The sequence below is a fragment of the Planococcus citri genome, chromosome 4 (assembly GCF_950023065.1).
Source record: "Planococcus citri chromosome 4, ihPlaCitr1.1, whole genome shotgun sequence".
Classification (NCBI taxonomy): domain Eukaryota; kingdom Metazoa; phylum Arthropoda; class Insecta; order Hemiptera; family Pseudococcidae; genus Planococcus; species Planococcus citri.
Window position 1 is genome coordinate 52,986,170 of NC_088680.1, and position 21,890 is coordinate 53,008,059.

General features: G+C 33.3%; 1 protein-coding gene across 2 annotated transcripts in view; it reads left to right on the forward strand.

Annotated features, from left to right (window-relative positions):
* The window catches only part of LOC135843109 (dual 3',5'-cyclic-AMP and -GMP phosphodiesterase 11A-like), a 205,903-nt gene that overhangs the window by 43,176 nt on the left and 140,837 nt on the right, over nucleotides 1–21,890 (forward strand). For both annotated transcript variants that reach the window (XM_065360858.1, XM_065360857.1), the window contains exons 2-4: nucleotides 7,665–8,161; nucleotides 13,824–14,265; nucleotides 20,925–21,089. In XM_065360858.1, coding sequence (XP_065216930.1) covers nucleotides 7,740–8,161; nucleotides 13,824–14,265; nucleotides 20,925–21,089 — 1,029 coding nt within the window. In that variant the 5' untranslated portion in view covers nucleotides 7,665–7,739. The remainder of the gene's footprint in view (nucleotides 1–7,664; nucleotides 8,162–13,823; nucleotides 14,266–20,924; nucleotides 21,090–21,890) is intronic.

The window sequence follows — 21,890 nt, forward strand, 5'->3', positions numbered from 1 at the left end:
TAATTTCCTCAAACATAGGTCCAAAATTACATTACGTTGATAGTAAGCATACACATAACGTTAATGAGATGAGATACTTACTCGTATAGTCGAAGGAAAAATATCGAAAATCCGAGAAAGGGCTAGAAATTTATGGAATATAGCGTAAGAAAATACGAAAAATATGTCCTCAAGGTTAAAAAAAAAATATCATGGAACACAGCATGTTTTCTTTTCTTGTATTCTCATTTGGCGAATGTATAAAATTTCGAAGGAAGTGAGAGGAGTCATCTCCGCAGGGTGTGCAAATTTTGAGGCGGATTGTTTTCAAAAATAGACTACAGGGTGTCTCATGTGTTGGCAAGATTCTAGTAAAAAATTAAGTGCCTACTCGGTAAAATTGAGCTTTCTATTTTTTTTAAATTTCAAAAAAAAAAAAAATCAATCGCACTTTTTAAGTGAGATTTTTTACATAGTGTGTATAATTTTGTCTATTTGTTTCGCAATATCGTCAGTTTTCCCCAAAAAATCTATTTTCTACCATAACGAATTTGAAAATTGTAAACACAAATTCTTTCGTTGTTAAAAATGTATGGGGGGAGGGGGGTACCAAGGGCTCTGAAAAAATTAAAACAAAACAATTTTCCATCAGAAAAGTGCAATTCAGTATGTTAGACATTCTTCCAAGAGAGAATACCCGAAATAAATGTTTTCTAGAATTGTCTTTGATGGTCCTGCAAGAGCAACATAACCACATTCTGTTTCAGGTTTTTTGATGCATAAATCGAAAAAATTACAGCAAAGGGCCCTTTTTACCTATCTTATTCTGAACGAACTGATTTTCAAAAAATGAGATATAAGCATCTCCAAGAGAAAAAAAGTGAAAATTTTAAATTTTGTTTAAAAAGTTGATGAAACCTTTTGTAAAAAAAAAATCATAGCCAAGTGACTTCAACAAGACGTGAGAAAAAATACAAATTTTCAAGTCAATGTTTGCTCTCCCTCCTCCTTCCCCACACCAATAAGAGCTTAAAGACGTTTCGAATAAACGATCAGCAAGCTTGGCGTGCGTTTTATTGGCAGCTTTTGCAACCAGATATTCTTAAATAAATCTGTATCAAAGTTCTCACCTGCCAAGGTACGAAGTTTGCCAATCATTTTTTGGTTCAGCGTTTTTCTATATTCTATGAATAGATTTTTAAGCATGTTTCAAGGGTTTTATGAATATTGAATGTTGACAAATTATTGTGCTAGAATTTCACTAATATTATTGGTAAAAGTTTCAATGTTATTGTCTTTCACTTGTTTTTGTCATTTTAAGCACATTTTCATAGTACATTATGCAATTCTTGATGAGCTATTGACCAAATTTTTTGCCCTCGGATATTTTTCCTATATTCTAGAGACTTTCAGCTGTCAATTAAAAAAAAATCAGCACTCCAAGTGCCATGATCAGACTCTGGACTGTTTCCAATTGTTCGGGTAATTAAGTATAAAATTCAAATTTTTCTTTCAACTTTTGAAGCTCTACATTTTCTTATCTGCTGCTTTGGCAAGTAGGTAATCACCTTTTATTTATTTATTTTTTTGAAGGTTCTCTGTTATGTAAAGTTCAATTTTCCACCTCACAGCGAGTTATTTTCATATCAACTGGAAGTGCTGAAGTTTTGAAAATTTAAAATTTTGATTTCCTAATTCAACTTCAGATAATAATCCAAAAGGTAGATATGAATTTAAAGATAATTTCTTCTTGTTCATTGCCTTTGAACTTTCCATAATTTATTCATATCTGATAGTGTACATCCCATGCAGAAAAATAGTACTACTAAAGTAATACTAAAAGCAGTACTACTTTCAGTAGTACTAAATTGAGCAATTCAGTTCTACTGACAGTACTACTAAGAAGTATTATTGTAGTAAGTACTAGGTACTGAAAAAGTATTACTGCAGTATTACTAGGACATATTACTGCAGTACTACTCAAAAGAACTGTACCTAGTACTACATTTAAAATTTTTAAATTAATTTTTAAAAATATTGAGTACATTTGGCACGATTCATGTTATTACTAATCGTTTTACATTTTATCCATCGAATCATTAATTCATATACCACCCAATTCCATTAACGAAAATTTCCTACCTAACCTGAGATTCGAACCTGCGACCCTACGTTCCTAACTGCATAACCTTAACCACTAGACTATGGGGACTTCAATGGATATAGCACATTTTGAACAACATATGCACATTATCCTTGTTATTCTGAAATATTTTCATTTTTTTAAAAATTGCAGTACATTATTAGTAAGGAAATTGTTTTAATGATATCAAATATTTTTTTTGCTGCATCAAATACCGCAGATAGCAATTTTCTTTACGTTTTGTCAGTTTCATGCAATTTTGAGACAAATGATGACACTTTATAGCGCATATTTTTGCATATTTTTGGAATAAACAAATGCAAATGCTTATTTCAGTTTAAAAAAACGTTGATTTTGAGGTTTTTTTTAGGTCGTTACAGCTTTTTTGTGGGGGGAAAAACAGCAAAAATCAGTTTGAAAAATGGGAAAAAACAAAAATTTTAAAATTGTCAATACAAAAAAATCAATGTTTTTTTTATAGCCCATAATAGGAAAATTAAAAACGATGATCGATGCATTTGTGTTTTAAAAAAAATTAATGTTTGACGTTTTTTTAGGTTTTTTGATAGCTCATTGAAAATACATACCTACATTTTGATACCTACCTATAATGGAGCAGTTTTATAGCACTTATTTCTGCTGTTTTTGGTTTCTTAGCACAATAATATTAATGAAATGCGTTTTTTTTTTTTTTTTTTTTTTAGATTGTAACCACTTATTATGAGCGCTTTTTTTTGCTGTTTTTCGAGCATATAGAAATAATTGCCGTATTTATTAGCTACTTAATTTTTTAAATTTCAGAAAAAACGTGTGCTGGGCAGGTATAATTGAAATTCGAACTCACATACCTATTTTTAACAAACAAGTTTAAGCTTGAACATTGACCATAAAATGAAAAATTTGTCTAAAGTAGTATTTAGAATGGTACTATAGTACTACTTGATACCACAATAACGAAGTAGTACTGAATAGTCTTACCTAAAGTAGTACTGGAATAGTACTATCGCATTACTTGGTATCCCAATACTGAAGTACTACTGAATAGTTATACAGAAGTAGTACTGAAGTAATACTAAGTACTACTTAGTTCTACAGTACTGAATTAGTACTCAATAGTTTTACAGAAATAGTACTGAAGTAGTACTATAGTACTACTCATCTATGATTTTCTTGCATGGGATGTATAATGCTCTTATTTGTATTATTTCATAGACCCTTTCAATGCAGCCTCTGATAGAATCGAACTAATTTCCTTTTTTTTCTATCTTTATCAAGTTCTAATTCATTTAGAGATTTTACTAATTGAGTACCTATGTACTTGAATTTATCATTCCACCTGACTATTTCTCAAACAGTGTTTAGGTATTTTGAATTATTCTAATACGTAATTGAATCATTTAGGTACTGCACTACATTAATGTAAACTTGTGATTTTATGCAGTCTTGTATGTGTCTCACCTATGATCGTTCATATGATATCAAGAGGACAAATAGAAGAGTATAAGGCTTAGTTCATCACATTATTCATTGGAAATTATGGAAACTTAGCCAGCTGTGCATTGCGCATTTAGAAAAATGACGTTTCTCAAGGGTGAAAATTCAAATCCTTGCTAAAAAATTTGGTAATACAACTTCTGGAAAACTCAAAGCCAATTATGAGAATCCTGCTCATGGCCGGAAACAATCAGTCTTGATGTAGCAATTGTGAAAATAAAAGTCTCATAGCATGCTATTTCAATCAGTACTTCTACATACTTACTGTTAAGGCTTTTTCCTTCTTCTCCTTCTTCTTCTTCCTAGATAGGTCGTTGTTTCATTTCAACATCGAGGGTAGTTTATCCTTGATTTTTGATTCGGAATAAGAATAAGGTAGGTACCTGTACAACAATAACCATGCTAATTTTGATGTAAATGTCAACCCATCCACATCCGTCACTTTTGCATGCCACATGTCAATGTGAATTTTGACCCTGTGTCGAGCTAATTGTTGATGTATTGTCAACTGATGTTGATCTGCATTTATGTCAACCATTGGCTCGACACAAGACCAAAATTCACATCGACATGTGGCATCCAAAAGTGATGGATGTGGAAGGATTGACATTCACATTGAAATTTATGTCAACCTCCTGCTTTGTAAGGTTATAAAATTTGGGTTTAAAAATTTCAATTTTTTTTTCAAAAATGATTTCCTCTGACGTGGCTATTGCTCGTGCTGAAAACATCATCGATGCAAAGTCCACTTCCGAAGAAGTTTGGACGAAAAGTCTGTATAGTCAAAAAGTTGAACAGAAATTCCTTATATCAAAGATGGTGCAATACTTTATCTAAGAGTACCTACTAAACTAAACCATTATTCATGTCGATGTTAATGTTGATGTGAAATTTGACATCAACAAATACATCCACAATATCAACATCATATCATCTACAACTCCAAACTGTGGGAAAGTGAATAATTTCATCATTGCCCTAAAAAATTTGTTTTCCTCATTGAACAAGATCATATTTTTGAATGTTTACTAAACTTTTAAACACTAAAACAGAAATTTTAATTCTGAAAAATTGGTCGACACAGTTGTAGATGTAAATTTTGAGCATCAAATTTTACATCTACATGTCGAGATGGCATGTCAAGGTATCAGAAATAATGAGAAAATTTTGACAATTTTCATTTACCTGGCTTTTGTGAGGACAGAAGATTCCTACTAAATAATTAAGGTGCACTGGGGCAAGTCAGAATGATTTTTCGCAATTTCAACTTTGACCAGCTGTTACTCCCCTTCTAATGAACCAATATGAATAAAATTTATTATGTAGGTTTCCATAAGGGTTCTTAACCTATGGTGAAAATTTGAGCGTGATTGACACAATAGCTTTCGCTCAGTGGAATAAAATATAAACTGTTCTGACTTCCCCCAAGAGGTAAGTCAGAGCAGGCTAAACTTTGCAGAGGCGTAGATCACAAACGGAGTGTCCTAGAAAAATTGCATGAAAACAAAATTGTAGAGAATTTAATTCTTTTTGAGATTACTCTCATAAGATTTTCACTAGGATGCACGGTTCGTCCGCTATATGTGAAAAACTAAGAAGTAGAAAGTCTGTACTTTAGAACAAATTCAAAACAAGTTTAAAACAATAACAAAATACAATTGAACCAAAGACATCTAAAATGAAACTGAATCGCGAAAATTTTTATGCCGTGATGAAGTAGGGGTAGTACCCTCAAGTCACCTTTAGTGGCACTTTGCGAGATATAAACCTCTAGGCGCTAGAGCAAGTTTTCTAACTTACCCCGAATTCCAACTTCCCCCGGTGCACCTTAATTGATCAGTTTTCCATCATTATGTTGGAAAAATATGTAGTCTATGTAAATGTCAACGTCGACAATTGTTCTGCAGGATGGACTATTCTGATAGTAAATAAGTCAAAGAATCCGTTTTTGAGGGTTTCAAAATTGTTCGCGAATATTCAGTCACATTGGTACATGCTTCTTTGATGAGGTATGAAACGTGTGATAATTGAGCATGTTTTCAAATTTGAAGTAGGAACTAGTGTGGCTTAAACATTACTTATTTATGGTGTAGACTATATTTCAGGTAAATTTTTTTCCAAATTTGAAAAAAATGTCTATCCTCAAGCTGGACCTATCCTCAACCGGGCTTTTATTTTCTTGATTAATTTAGAGAAAATAGACGCATTTGGGCGCTACCTATGGCCAGTCGAAATTTGATGTTCATCATAGACAATGCTGATTTACTCACTTATTTTAGTGTTGCAAAAACAATTTTTCTTGATTTTTTTCAAGTTTTCATAGCCTTGATTGTTATTTGTAATTTTCAAGTTGACTTCGCTCAAACGTTCACGATAGGTAGGTACCTATTTCTATTTTCCTGAAAACTTTGAACACTCCCATCATCCGCCTTGCAATTGTTCTTCGAAAATTATGGATTGTACCATTCTTCATTTCTCGTTGAGGTCTATACACATAAAAAATATTTTGAAAAATCGCCGACCCCGAAGGCAAAAAGCTCGACGATTTGACATGGAATGAACCACAATGTAAATAGCCAACCAATTAAATAATATAACGCGAGGGGTCGTCTGATCTCAAATAAAATCCGACAAAAAAGTACCATAGTAAATTTAAATATCCTTTGTGATCACCGAGCTGTTAATTTCTGCTCGATTTGAGCCTATTGCAGCCTATATTATACCTACGAAGAAACCTCAAAATTTTCCGGAAGCACTAAACAATGGACTGAAAAATATTCCGAATCGATCTCACTGCTTATACCTACCTAAATTTAACCCTGCAGGTATGCTGCTTTGATAAACGAACGAGCTCAAGGCTGATGATATTTTTAAACCCCTAAAAACTCGTCTTTATTGTACTCGTATACGAAAGAAATCGAAAACGAAGTTTTTTGATTCGCGGTTACCCAAATAAACCGCATTCTTTTTACACAGAGGTTTCGAAAACTTCTTAGTAAAATATTTAGGTAGGTATAGGTATTGGAAATATTCTCGAGTTATGGGCACGTGCGCGTTTTCGTTTTCAAAGTTCAAAAAGAAATTCGTTTAAAAGCAGCGAGATCGTTATCGATGAGTTTTAATTTATAGCACTACAGGAAATACCTTCTTCAAAGTTATGCTCGCTGGAATGAGTAAAATTCCTCCAATTACCTCTCCAGCTACGTATACCTACAAAAACCAAGCGCATGGCAAACTGGTCGCTTACTTTTGGCACTTTTGAATACGTATAATCCTTTTTCAGGTACACTAGAGAATGGAAATTCTCCATTATCAGTTCATCTAACAATGAAATTAAATTTAATGTACTTGAAAGCAGCCAACTTAATCCGATTTCCAAGATAAGTTTTGCACAGAGTTGACTGTTGAGAGGCAAAGCAAACTGCGCACTAGATTTCCAACTGCAGGGAAAAAATTAATTAAAATCAACTACGCGATTTTGTAATTAAAAGTTGAAAATTCAAAATATCCTACCTGCCTGTTCGTGTTAAGCTTTTCGTCGCTGGATAAGCGACAAGCGTGTATAGCGAGGAAACAGAGAGTAAATTGTGCAAAATAAGTTTAAGACAGCATAAACAACCCCTACGACACGATTTTAGTCTCAAAATATAGAAACGAGCCAACGAAACTAATAAAATTTTATTATCGTTTCAAACCACCCTCATCCTGCTAAAAAAAAACGAAAGGTCGACATTTATCACCGCGAGGGTGAAATTTTCATTTTCTCAGGTGAAAATACGAAAACATTATGAAATCTTTCACGTGCTTGATGTTTGAAATGGCAATTTTTGCCACTTCGATAGATGAAAGTGCCTGCCATATTTCCATCTCCTTTAGTAATAAGGTACCTTTGTAGTACGCAATAAAGGTGATTGGCCGATGTCAAAATACTTTTTAAATTACCATCGTGTTTAATAGTCGGGTTCTTTGGCCCCCTTTTTTTATTCGCAATTTAATAAAATGAAATTGCTCGAATGACGTTGTTTTTTTTTGTTTTCTCGTTTTACAGAAAATGACATCGGTCGTATTTATCGATAGTTGGAGTACAATTTAATGAATTTCATCCATCCGAGAAGCTAGTAAAATGACCCAACTGACTTTTACCGAAGTGGAGCAATGGCTGGACAAACATACCGATTTATGTCAAGATTATTTCCTCCGTAAAGCAGAACTGATTCTAATAAATAAATGGCTCTCGGCTCACGGATTCGCCACCATCAACGATTACTTGAGCGACTCTCGACGTAATTCCAACGACGCCACATCGAGTAATTTTTTCAACAATAACGCCGACGATGTTCACTATTCGAATCAGCAAATACCACATATTCTCGTCAATGGCAATGCAAATCACCACAAACGAACCAATTCCAAGAAATGCCTAAGGCACGATTTCGCCCGATGTAAGAGCAGAAGTTTCGTCAAAAGCAGCGATTCAGGAAACTGCATGAATAACAAAGAATCCATTTCAACGAGTCGCAGATCGTCGCTGAAAGATATGAGAAAGTAAGCTATACGCTCTTTTCATTTCATTAACACGCTCGTGTTAACATCGCGATTCTCGCTCAAATCAAAATAATAATATGCTAATGCGATAAAATTTTAATTTTCGAATCGAATACAATGTTTATCTGCGTCGCCGTACTCGTCGTTCAAATTATATCTACACGCTTTTCTCAACATCAACAATCCAGATTAATTTCAAAAATTGAAACTCCTACCTTACTTACTTACATACTTATTTTATGGCTTATATTCGAGCAGCACGCTAGGACGATTTTTCCCACGATGAAAAAATCTTAACTCGAGAATTTTTTTTTCATTCGTATCACGATTATTATCTGCTAAATGGCAGAAGTTTTCGAGAGAAAATTTGACAATACCTGAAATATACGGCAGTTTTTCAAATCTTTTAGCAACTTATGAAAAGATATTTTTTCATTGCTACTTTTCATCGACGATATTTCAATTCTGGAAAAATATTCGCTTTTTTTGTGTGCTACGTGTACGAGGTGTACAGATATAACTCGAGAAGAACTAATTTTATTAAAAAAATAAATTTCATTGTAGGTAGGCTAACCTTTTCCAAAAATAATATTCTTTTATGATGGAGGAAAAACTTATAACGTGGAGCCTTCCAATGACCTTGGACAAATTTCCACTTTCGACGATTCCTTTTTCTTACATTCTCAGTTGTTGTGATGGTAAAAAATAACAAAAAATTTATCGAAGAGAAAAAAGCATAACTTAAATGCTATCGAGAATTTTTTAAATTGAGATTTTTTTCTCTCATAATTTTGTATTATTGCAGCGAAAAATTGTATGTACGTACCTATCTACCTACACATATTTTAATTTAGAACCCAAACTTAAATGAGCAAAAATTATGATATTACGTAAAAACGTGTATTTTTGAGGGGAAAAAATATAGTTAAAATGGGCGTAAAGTTTCCTTCTCAAGGAAAATTTTAAATCACGGATATGTTTCGACTTGAGTATAATTTGAGTACCTAATTCATTGATCACTAGGGCAACCCAAAATATGCTCTCATTCAATGTAAAATATTCAATATAAATATATTCGATTTTTTGGGGTGAAATATTCGACAAAAATATTCGATTACCCCTAAAATATTCGAAAATATTCGAAATCAAATTTGGTATCGTTTCACTCGCCTTTACAAGCACATTACAAAAATGGCTACATCGTTGGGTTTTGTTTCCGAAATCACATGCACTATTCGCAATTTCGCAAAATGGAACAAAATTGTTCAATTAAAATTCTCTTTTGATCGTCAAAAAAAAAAAAAAAAAAAAAAATCGAAGCTTAATTTAAAATTCAATCTTCATCATCATTTCATCAATCATCAATATCATCATCATTAAAAAGAGCCATTTTTTTCATCTTCAAAATTCTGTGAAAATGACATTTCCTGTGTTGTGATTCTCAAAATGCAAAAATTTCCAAAATATTCAAAAATATTCGATAAATTGCGAAATATGTGGTAATTTTAGACAAAAATATTCAAATAGCAATCAAATATGTAAAAATATTCATTTTAAGGCAAAATATTCGAAAATATTCGAAATGAAGTAGGTCTTAAATGAAAGGCAATTTTCTGAAACGTAAAATGATTTTGTTACATTTGTAATCGGAGTGCAACAAAAAAACATTCAAAAAAATATATTGGGTTGCCCTATTGATCATCCCCTCCCCTAAGTCTAGCACAATATCAGAAAATCAACGAGATTTTCCCCATATGTTTTCAAAATTCTGATATAATGTCAGGAAGTAAACAATATTTTCAATTGTTTTCAAAAGTTAACATCTCAACTCTCGAAATGTCGATCGATGCTCTCCAAAGTTTTTCAAGTCTGGCATACCTAATGTCATAAGTCAACTGAACTTTTTTCCAAGCTTTCAAAAGTCAACGTTGATTTGCACTTCTTTTTGAAAAATTGATCGTGACGTATTTTGTGAAAGGAAAAGCTCGAAAATTTTGATGCATTTTGATAGTGATTAAAGAAAGAATTTTGGAACAAAAATCATAAGGATCGGAATATTTATATAAAAGTGAATTTCCGGTCATTGAGGTGCCATTAAAGTCCCTCGGTGGCGTAGTATGGTAGAGCCGCGGACCTCCGTTCACGAGGTACCCGGTTCAAACCCAGCTACAGAGGCAAGCTTGTGCGTGTAATTAAAAAATCTTTCGTGCAATTATCAAGATTACACGCCAAGTACTGGGGGACTACCAGTTTAGCCGAGCTAACAGATAATGCACGCCATCTGTTAGCAGAATCAAAAAGCTGAAACTGGTTCGAGCGTCTACATATAGAGGTCAACACTGAGGAGCTCGGGGTCTCTAAACTACCCGGCTAGCTCCAAGGTGCTTGTGTAGATGTCACTACAAAGCAACGGGAAACTACTAGTGGAAGCTCGAAACAATGTCGATTCCCCAGAATAATCGCAGTGGCAATAGGCATTCGCCTCACCCTGTTAGGGTACCACAAAAATGCGATTTCCAATGTGCTGTAAAGGACAAGGAACCACGACGACGAGGTGCCATTAATTTTTTTTCAGGAGGAGGCATAATTCCTCAAAAATGAAGCATTTCCGAGACATTTGTCAAAAATTGTGAAATTAATTCACTTTGACTGCTCAAGTTTCCATCAGAAACTTTAGTTCTTAAATCTACAAAGGTATTTTTCAAAAAAAAAAAAAAAAAAAAATGAAATGAAATGAAATAAAAACATTTTTTGAATTCTGTTCACGTTTACTCATACATTTTACATAATAATGCAATTTTCGTTCATTCGAGATGTTATTTCAAAGTTCCTTTTCATTGGAATGCAGTTTTTGGTAAATTTCCTAAACGGTCCCATCGTTGTAAAGGGTTTCCAATTTTCTTGAAATGTAATAGGTACTGAAGCAAAATATGACTCTCAAGTTGCGAAAATAGAAAAATATGGATTAAACATCTACACCGAAAATATGCAAAATTTCAGCTCCATTTGACCTGTGATGGGAAGGGGTGATTGAGGAGGGACAATAAGTACGTAAGTACTATAAAAATCAGAAACGAAAATGTGTCCAGTTCAAGAATCATTAATGGGCGATGAAAGGCTCATTTTTTGAAATGAATGAAATACTCGATAAATTTCCAAATTTTGAGTCCCCTTGCCCACTTCCTCTCTTTACCCCCGATTCACTTCAGGTTCCTCATAACTCAACTATTTTTAGATCAGTTGTCTTAATTACCTAATTAAGTCGTAAAAAAATCTCTAATTGGGCAAATTTTTACTGTTTTCAAATTCTCCCTTCCTCGCTTCAATTTTCTGATTTTAGTGCTAAAATTCTGCTTTCCTTTTTTCTCCACAAATGGGGTCTCATGACTTCAATTATCATGATTTTTGTGTCCAAATGTTTCTAGTTCATTTATTTGGAATTTAAATTTTGTATTCACAACAATAATTTTGTCGATGAACGAATTTTTACTGTTTTCAAAAATTTTGGGGACTCCTTTCCCTCATTCTTCATTACAAAATGGGATCTTGTGAGGTCGATTTTCTGATTTTATGATGGACAATCGTAAAAGAATTGAATTCGATGAATGACTTCTGCCTTACCCTCTTTCTGTCACCTACTTCTGATTTTTCCTGACTAGATTTTTTTCGTTGAATTATTTCAATTCAGCAGCTTAAAAAATTCTTTCATGGAACAAATTTCGACTGTTTTCAAAATTTTTTGAGCAAACACCCCCCACCCCACACGTTAAAATTGAGCATTTATGAGGTCATAAGAATTCTTTAATTCATAGGTGGGTACCTACCTAGTTTTTATATGTGGTTTTTGGCTCAAAGAAGTACCTAAATGTGACAGTAAAATGTAGGTAGGTACCTATAAAAATGTCTGGAATTTAATTTTCAAAATTTTGAAGAATTTTAACCTTATCTCCTCCCCTTACCTCGTATTTCTGAAGCCTCTCCAATTGACTTTGAAATTACCTAGGTATTCAAATTTTCCAGGCTAAAAAATTCGTTCAATAACCCCATTTTCAGAGTTTTTAAAATTCCAAGGGAAATTACCTCATCAGTATTTCTAACAGCATTTTATTGAAAATCTGGAAATATTTCTGAAATGAACCTATCTTCTCGTTTTAGTATCTAAAAATTTAATGGGACGACAAAATGCGCAAAAATGACTGAAATACTGATTTTCAAAATTTTAGGAGCATTTAACTACTTGTCCTTCTCTGTCCTCCAGCCCATTCCTACAAAGCTCTTTCACTTCACGTGATTGCGAAGTATTTATTTCAGTTTTTAGTCGAAAAAATGTTTTAAATCAGGCAACTTTTCAGTCTTGTCAAAAAGGGGCACATACAAGATGTCTGGTGAGTGAATGTCAAAACTTCAGATTTAGATATAACCGGGCACGACTTGAAATAAACGTTATAAATGGACAAGTTAACTATTTTTGAAATTCGAGGGGCAACTGAGCTTTGAAAAAAAATCGAGAAAAACGTATTTATGACCTTGGGAATGGGTAGTACTTTGGAAAATGAACAAATTTTATCATTATGAATTTTTGATCAACTTTGAAATCAAAGGTGCCAGAAATATTTGTTACTTTAAATTTTTTTTCAATATTGGGCTTTCTCGTCAATTTATTGACAAATTGGGGGAGGGGAGGAGGAGATTTTTTTCACATGTCGTCTACATATTGGTGAAACATTTAAAAAGTGCAAATATATTCATTTTTTAGGTTTCCGCTTTTGTTTAAAACGGCGGCGAAATTTTTTCAATATGTTTCACTCTTAAAATTATTGCACGAAAAATGGCATTTCTCGTCAATTCGTTGACAAATTGGAGGGAGAAGGATTTTTTCACATGTTCGTTTACATATTGGTAAAATATCTCAAAAGTGCAAAAATGTTATTCATTTTTTAGGTTTTTGATGGTATTCTTGCAATAAAGTGCAAAACTTGTAATTTTTTTCTCGAAAATGAAGAAAAATGCAAGTCTAATTTTTTGATATGTTATTCTACATAGAAAGGACTAAAACTGAGAATTTTTCAGAATTTTTACTCGCCAAGATCATGGTTATATTCAAACTATGAGTTTTTAAGTCGATTTTTTTAGATTTTTGAAAATGGCAACACTGATTTTGACATCATTCGTCGATTACCCTCTCAAAGTACTACAATATGAAAAAAAGGTCAAAATTCTATACCACGTACAACCCAAGCGAATTTGCAGCTGAAATTTTCCATTTTTGGCCATTTTGGAGAACTTTGAACTTGAAGCCTCACAGCTCCGCCAAAAAGAAATTGAAAAAATGTCAGGTTTGCGTCATTTGTCATCGTTTGATGACCTCGCATATGATCTGATTTTGAAAAAAATTGAAGACCCCTCGAGCAAAAATCTACCAATTTGGCATGGAATGACCCAAAGTATATTTTTTTACTATTTAAAAATTTTTCAAATTGAAAAAAATTCCAAAATTTTCAATTTTTGTTGTAATATGTAGGTAGTTACTCAAAACTTAATAGACCCTCCATCTAAAATTCTTCCACCTTCAACAACAACCCACCGTCTTACTATAATTTTTTAATTTCCCAAACCTTGATCAAAATCACATAAGCCTAATATTCTACTTCTCCTTCCACAGGTACACATCTCTACCGCCAAACTCCGTTCACATGCTCTCCTTACTAATCGAATCAAAAGTCCACCTACCAAAATGCTCATTACGTCAAAGTGTGAACGCCAAACGTGAAATGCTACGACTACAAGGCGAACGCGAATTCTTCCTTGGCATCGTACGCGATATATCAACCGACTTGGACGTAAAATGCTTATCGCAAAAAGTCGTCGATAATCTAACCGTTCTACTGGACGCAGACGGCGCTTCATTGTTCCTGGTCGACGGACCAAAAGGCAAACAAACTTTAGTATCGAAAGTTTTCGACGTACACAGCGGTGCGAGCAGATTTTTATTATCGGGCGCCGGTTCGAATGCTGATAACGAAGTGCAATTACCTTGGGGAGTAGGAGTTCTAGGACATGTGGCCGAAACAGGAGAAACGGTTAATTTACAAGTCGCTTGCGAGGTAAGAATGAAATTTCATTTGTATTTATTATACGTATGTGAGGAAAATAATTTCACTTACGAGCTTTCTACTTACTACTTACTTGGCAAAGCAGTCGAGCATCGTGTTGGTTTTTTTTACTCGCCGACGAGATGTGTTGTCGTCTGTCGTCTTGTACATGTACCTAATACATACGACGAGCGACGTTGGTACTTCGCAAAATGTATGTAATTTGTTAAATACGAAGTACTGCGAACTTTTGTGTACCTAGTCGCATTTCCCCGGAGACTCGTGATGTTTGAATTAGAATATTCGTCGTGTTCAGTTCATTCCGTCGTCCGGTTTTACTTTTGTCTCCGCCAATGTTCTTTTTGTAGCGTGAAATTCAGGTCGCATCAATCGATTTTCAACCCTGGTGCATTTCATTTCAATGGTTAATCTCGGTCTCGATGTTTGCAAATAATTTAATACAGCGATGGGATTTAATAGTGGAAGTGGAATTAATTAAAAATACTTTCGAGATATGTCCGTTGTATACGTTTTATAGCGAATCTAAAATACGTACTGTAGAATTTTAGCCTTTTACGAGCTCATCTTATCTTATACCTACTAAAATTAATATTGGTAAAATTGGGGCAAAATATCAATTCAGAACGTTTCAACACATCAAAATTTACATTACGTACTGACTCATCATTCTATTGATAAAACTTGCATTAGATATACCTACACATTTGAAAAAAGAATAAACTTTACCAACCTTTATCCAAGACCTTCACCCAGATTCGCCCTGCAAAATCACCATTAAACCTATTTATCTTCTATGCTATTCCTTTTTCTGGAATGAAAGGAATTCAACCAAGATACTCGTAAAATCTACTACACAGATATATAGATATAGGTAGATAGGTGCCAGGCAAAGCACACTGTACCTAGACCTAATACAGCTCGCAGTCTCGTGTCCATTGACGTTAATGTGATTTTTGTGTGGAAAAAGTTTTCTGTGCACAAGTTTTCATGTAATTTGACACAAGGTCGAAAAGAGAATAATTCGAGAATAAATTTTACACGTTTTCCGACTGGGTTACATTCTGTACCAGTTCCATTGTGTACAGACTCGAAAACTGTCATTTATCTTGAATGGCGATTCTTATGTGTTGGTCGAATTAATGATGTTCGCGCAGCGGCGAAAATCACCGGTGATTTATAACGCTAAACAGACTTATTTTATTGGCATCGTTGCCGCGCGAGTCCATTTACATAAACTTCTTGGCGTGAAAAGAAGGGCTTTTCTGGGTGGTATTTGCAATTTTCTGAGTTATAACGGTTGGTTTAAAAAATTTGAAATATAGCTGAAAATGGTAGAATTTTGACCCGTTATTTTTTATAATTTTTTAATCTTCTTGGTTCTCTGAAAAATTTAAGCCGATGTGGCTCCATCAATTTTAAATATGGACTATTTTGCGAGAGAATTTTTTCTGCATGCCTTGGTACGAGTATGTATTCAAAAATGTTGAATGGAAATATATGGAATATTTCAACTCATTTTCTATTGAACTTTGTTGTCAGGCATATTCTAGACAGTTGAAATGTGAATATGAGAAACAATCGAAGTTTCATTTCAATCGGTTGGGGGAGGGGAGGACTGGAGGAGGGTGGTTGGAATGATCGTTTTCAGGTTAATTCATGGACTTGAGAATTGAGAGTTCCTTGAAATTTTGTTGGAGGTTCCTAAACATTTTCCTCGGTAGTTCATTTTTTATGGAGTAAGAATTAGATCCAAATTTTAACATTTTTAGGTAAGAATATACTAAGAATGGCCAAAAAGATTATAGATTTTTCGCATAAACTCAAATTTCATAATTTCAGGGGTTCACATTTAATAGGAGTCAAACATTTTTAAAGTCGAAAGTATATCTAAAATCATTTTCTGCTTGTATTAGTTTAACTGAAAATGCGAAGATTAAAAAAGTTATTATGAGAAAATTCAGCACTACAGACTCAAATTTTAAGACGGTTCAGAATATGACAGAAAAATTGAAATTTGTGAAATTTTTTTGATGACTTTTTTCTAGCTTTCAACGTTTTCTAAAATTGTGGGTTATGAAAAAAAGAAGGAAATTTTAACCTCTTTAACGATATTGAAATCTCTTTTCTTTTCATAATATGTAACTCCAAAAGTAGGCAGGTTTCAAACTTTTCCATTAAAACTGCTCGGTCTTTTCTTTCTTAATTGGAAATTTTCTATCTACAGTTTCAGATCCTAAATTTTTGTTTACTTACGATTTTTGGTAAATTTTTGAAAATTCAAGTTTTTTAAATTTACGAGGTGGAAAGTTAAAATTTAATTTATACCTAGATACCAAAATTGTGACCTACTGGATCAGTTGTTGTTGGTTTCAAATAGTTTTTAAGCCTCACTGCAAAGAGCTGAGTATCGACAAGGCAATTTTTTGGCACCAGAAAGTTATCGACTGGTCGGATCCACTCTTAAAATATGTTGTAATAAATGCCACAAATACGAATCCGTGGTTAGTTGACCCAGTATAATCATTTTTTGGGCTCCAGTGGTTCCCAAAAGTTGCGAATTAAAAAAAGAATTTTAGGAACCACTGAGAGTATTATTTTCAAAACCTTTTTTAGCTCAAAATATCTGTTTGAACCCAGTAAATACATATTATATACGAGGCGATTTTTCTATTTTCGACCTTCGGGGGCAGAATTGGAGGGGGGGGGTTAATTTTTGGAGAATTTTGGAACCACTATTTTGAACCAACCCCTTTGAACCCCGCTAAAAAGAATTTTCACAGTTTATTAGTATCTGAAAGACCTACATCCTGCCAAATTTTGAGCTCAATAAAATTTTGCGCTGGTACTCAAAAATCCAATTTTCCAATTTTTAGTAATTTGGATATTTTGGGAACCCCTGGAAAACTAGAAAGCTGCGATTTGCGCCAAACGTAACGTTTTGAGTCATATATTCAATTATCTAGGTGAAAGCGTTTAATTAAGCTCCTTGTACATTCGTAATTTTGAACCCTTTTTTTTAGAGCCTCCTCCCCACTTTGGACACTCCTAAAAAAGACGTTCATGCATATTTTTTCAAATGAATTGAAGAATTTACATTTAAAACACACTAGTAAGTGCTCGATAATGTTTTTCATTCGATTTTTCCTGTAACTTTCATAATTGATGTTTTTTGGGTCAAATACTGAGATTTTTTCGCAGAGTAAAATCTCAGAATTTGGCCCAAAATAGCTCAAATGTATTTGGGGCATTTATTACAACATCTCAAGAGTGGTCCAGTCGATAACTGTCTGGTGCCAAAAAATGGCCTTGTCGAATACCTACTCCTCCTTTTCAGTTTTCAGATTCTTTAGTTTTGAAGAATTATTGTCATAATGAGATCCAAAATACGAGTAAAATGCAACCCCTAAAAACTCAAATTTATACAGTCTTTGTGATCTTCTTAATGGATCCGGTTGCGATTTTTGAAAATTCATATCTTTCAATTTTTTAAATTTTTTTCTAGGATGTGGATTTTTTAGGGAGGAGGGGGGTGGAAATTTTTTTTTTTTGGCAAAGTATCGATATGGAAAACTGAAATTTGGTTTATAACCCATTTTTGGCCTGAATTATTGGTCGGTGGTTCTTTCAATCTATTCTCAAGTCTCCAGCGAATTTTTGTGAATTTCCAAATTTGGAAAAATTGACATAAAATGTGCTAAAATGAAATTCAGTTCCTATAAATCAGGATATTCCATCTAATTTTGATATCGATTTTGGCACAAATTTTCAAAAATCTGTTTCTACTTATTCAAATTCAAAAATTTCTGCAGTGATAACTGTGATAAGTTATGAAGAAAAAAAATTCTTTCATGAATTCATTCACGTAAAACACTGTAAAATTTGGTTATGCTTTATTTTCTACGAGTGTACTTTAAAAATGGATTGGTGGTCCAAGAATTATTGAATTTTTCAGTTCTCGAATAACAAATGAAGAGTGATATTCCAAAACTCGCTTTGTCCATTTTCAAAACTTTTCAGGAGAGAGGAAAAACAGTTTCCCTTTAAACGGGTAAATTGGCTTTTTAGGCGAGTTTAGCACTTTATTTGGGTGGATTTATGATGTAGGAGTGTAAGTATACATTTCATCTACTAAATACTGCTGAAAAAAATTTCAATAAAAATGGACAAAACGCGTTTTGGAACGTTATTTTTTTTTAAATTTTTAGTGAATTGGCTATTTAGGTGAGTTTAACACCTCATTTTGGTAGGTTGATGATGTAGGAATGTGAGTTAATACTTCATCTACCAGGTACCACTGAAAACCCAACTTTGATAAAAATGGACAAAGCGAGTTTTGGAATATCACTCTTCAAATACTTTTTCAAAACTGGAAATTAGATAAAAACCAAATTTTAGCTAGAAAAATGGTTTGAATTTTTAAAAAATTCGCCAAAAAACCAAAAACAAAATTCAATGCTAGAAATTCTTGCTTGCTTGTGAAGTTTTGGGTCCCCTTTCGATTTAAAATTTTCAAGAGTGAAAAAAGTAAATAGGTGTCTAGTTTGTTGAACCAAATGACATTTTTTTCAAAATTCTCATACTCATGACGTCATCAATTTAAATTTAAAAAAATAAGTAAACAGAACTAAAAAATTGTTCCTCATTATTTTCGTGTTGAGAATTTTTAAACAGCCATTTAATTAAGTATGTGAAAAGAGTAACAATATGCTCGATTTCGATCAAAAATTTTCCATTTTTGGTGGTATTTTTCAATGGTTTAATCATTTTTGCCTTTTTTTGAACCATTTTCATTCTTCAAGTTTTGATTAAGTCATTTCTGCTGCGTCAGGAGGCTATTTAAATTTAAAAATTATTCCAAAAAAGACCTTATTTATCTCATGTCGTTTCTGCGCCAGGAGGCGATGGTAAATTCAGAAATCATTCTAAAAAAGCCAGGTTTTGATCACTTTGTTTCTGCGCCAGGAGGAAATTTACCTTCGAAAATTATTCCAAAAAAGACAACATTCATCTCATGTCGTTTCCTGCTCCAAGAAATCATTGTGTATTAAAAAATGATTCCAAAGAAGGCTAAGTTTTTGAGAAGACTTTACCCCCTCTCTTCCCCCCACCGACCCCGATTGAAATGAAACTTTGATTGTTTTTCAGTGTCACAATTCAACTTTTTGAATATATGTCTGACAACAAAATTTGAAAAGGAATGAGTTGAAAATTTTCTATGTAGAGGACAATAAAATGCTCCTAAATTTCGAAAATCAGCATTTCAGTCATTTTTGCACATTTTATCAATGTCCAATTAAACTTCATTGTATTTTTTTCGATCCTCCCTATACTTAGGCACCTATCGAAAATTTGAAGGAAAAAATTTTGGAATATGTCAATTTCAATATTTAAAATTTTTTTAAAACATCTTTTTTACTATTCTAAAAAATATCTATTTAGATTTCGAAAGTTTATGATGCATAGTTCAACTTTGGCTTTAATAAAAAAAAACAAAAGTTTCTATCCAAAGTACAAAAAAATGCATGCAAATAAGATTTCAAGTACTCAAAAATCCAACTTGAAATGCTAAAGCAGCCCTTCGTAGCTTCAAAATCAAAAACTGGCTTCTCATATCATCCTTTTTCACGTATCTCTGTATCATACGTATAATGAAACCTCACACTCGAAAAAGAAATTTAGAACGAGTACGACGAATAAAAATATATTTATCAAATCGTAAAAAAGTAAACAAGTAATTAAACCTAACGAGAGCGCAGAGCAAAGAAAATTAAACGAAAAGAAAAAGTAAACATGTAATGAATAAATACCTACCTAATGCTAGCAATATTAAAGTTGTAAAATTGAAAAAAGTAATTATTACGCTTTATTCATTTTCAAAGGAAGCAATTTAAATTGACATACCATTTAAGCCTTTGATATACCTCCCTCTTTCATTTAAAAATTATTCCGAAACATCCTCCTCCTTTCTCTACCCATCGCTTTGCCAAAGTGTTAAAACAGGGAACAAATTACCAGGCGGAAAAAATTTCCTAACGAGGCTTCCACGAGGAAAACACATCTATTTTAAAAATTACGCAAAAAAGGAAAAATTGAAATACCCACGAGGAATAATTTTTTACGCTGCCATTTGGGCGCCAGTTACACATTGTTTACTCTGAATATTTATTATTCATATTTAAACACCACGGTTAAATTTGCCAGTAGTTTTAAAATAATTAAAATTCATCCCAACATCAATGACGCGACCGAAGAAGAATTTTTTAAATTATTTACTTTCTGTACTTATAGAGAAAAATTCCTTCTTTAAAAAACGTAAGTTGGGCTATTTCTTTCATTTTTCACTTTCTTCTTCTTCTTCTTTTTTTTTGAATACACCTTTTGAGTCCGAAATCATGCCCGTGCAATTCCAATTCGTATTGTGTGATGTACAGGTACAGTGTGCCTTGTACCTCGATATGTGAAAAATTCTCCGAGCTTTTTAATCTACCCACATAGTTGAAAATCAGGTAAGAAAACAACCGCACGTCTCGGTTGGCTGAACTCGTAGGTGGTAAAAGAGAGGTCGAAAACCGCGAGGTTAAATTTTTACATCGCCGAACGTTGCCCGTGTGAATTTTAAAATTATTTTGCACCCTTTTTTTCTCTCGCAGGATCCGAGGTTCGACGATGAAGTTGATAAGATTACCGGTTACCATACCGATTCGCTGCTTTGTATGCCGGTGAAGAACGCTTACGACGAGGTAATTGCCGTCGCTCAAGTGGTTAATAAGAATCTGGATAATGATCAAGGATATTTTACTGCCAAGGATGAAAAGGTAAGGAGACATTTTTTTTTCACACTAACGAACGAATACCTACGAAAAATCAGCCGTCGCTGGTCTCTCTTTATAAGGTAAATGAACGGAAATAATGCCACTGACGTCACCGTTTGTTTCGATGTAGAATTCGAAACGCCAGCCGTGTCGATGACGAATAAAAAGCTAAAAGTTGCGAGTCGATTTATGAATACGAACGAAAGCTCTACTATTGTGAATTTTCTCGGAACTAGGCTATAGTTAGTATTGAAGGGGTATTCATACCTCTGATGTTTATCTCGATTTTAGCACGTCGCGTTGTTATCGCGAACGTGTTTTCAGACTGTTTTTAATTTCAGTTTGCTCGCCGATTCATCACTTTTCCTCGAATTTTGAAAATAATACCTACGGATACGCCTACGAAACTCGAGTATTTTTATATCTACGGGTTTCCTATCTTTACGACCGCCAGAGTGAATGGATGTTTTCGAATTGGTGATTTTTAATTTTATCGTATTGTTATTGCTGTGTGGCTGGAAAAATTCAATCAGACTTTCAAACTGCTATTAAACCATGAAACCTGCTGTTCCTATCAAATATTTTTGTAAAGTTTTTCAATTTTGATAATAGGTACATACTTATTTGATCAATTTCTCGTTGTTTTCGATCATTTTTCGGGTAATTGGGCATTTTTTCAAAAATTTACTTCGATTTCACATCACTTTGTAGGAAATAATTTTCAGCTGTTTTTGGTAGATTCTTCTTCAATAGTGGTTTCAATCATTTGAGGCATCAGCAGGATACAAATTTTAAAACACTTTA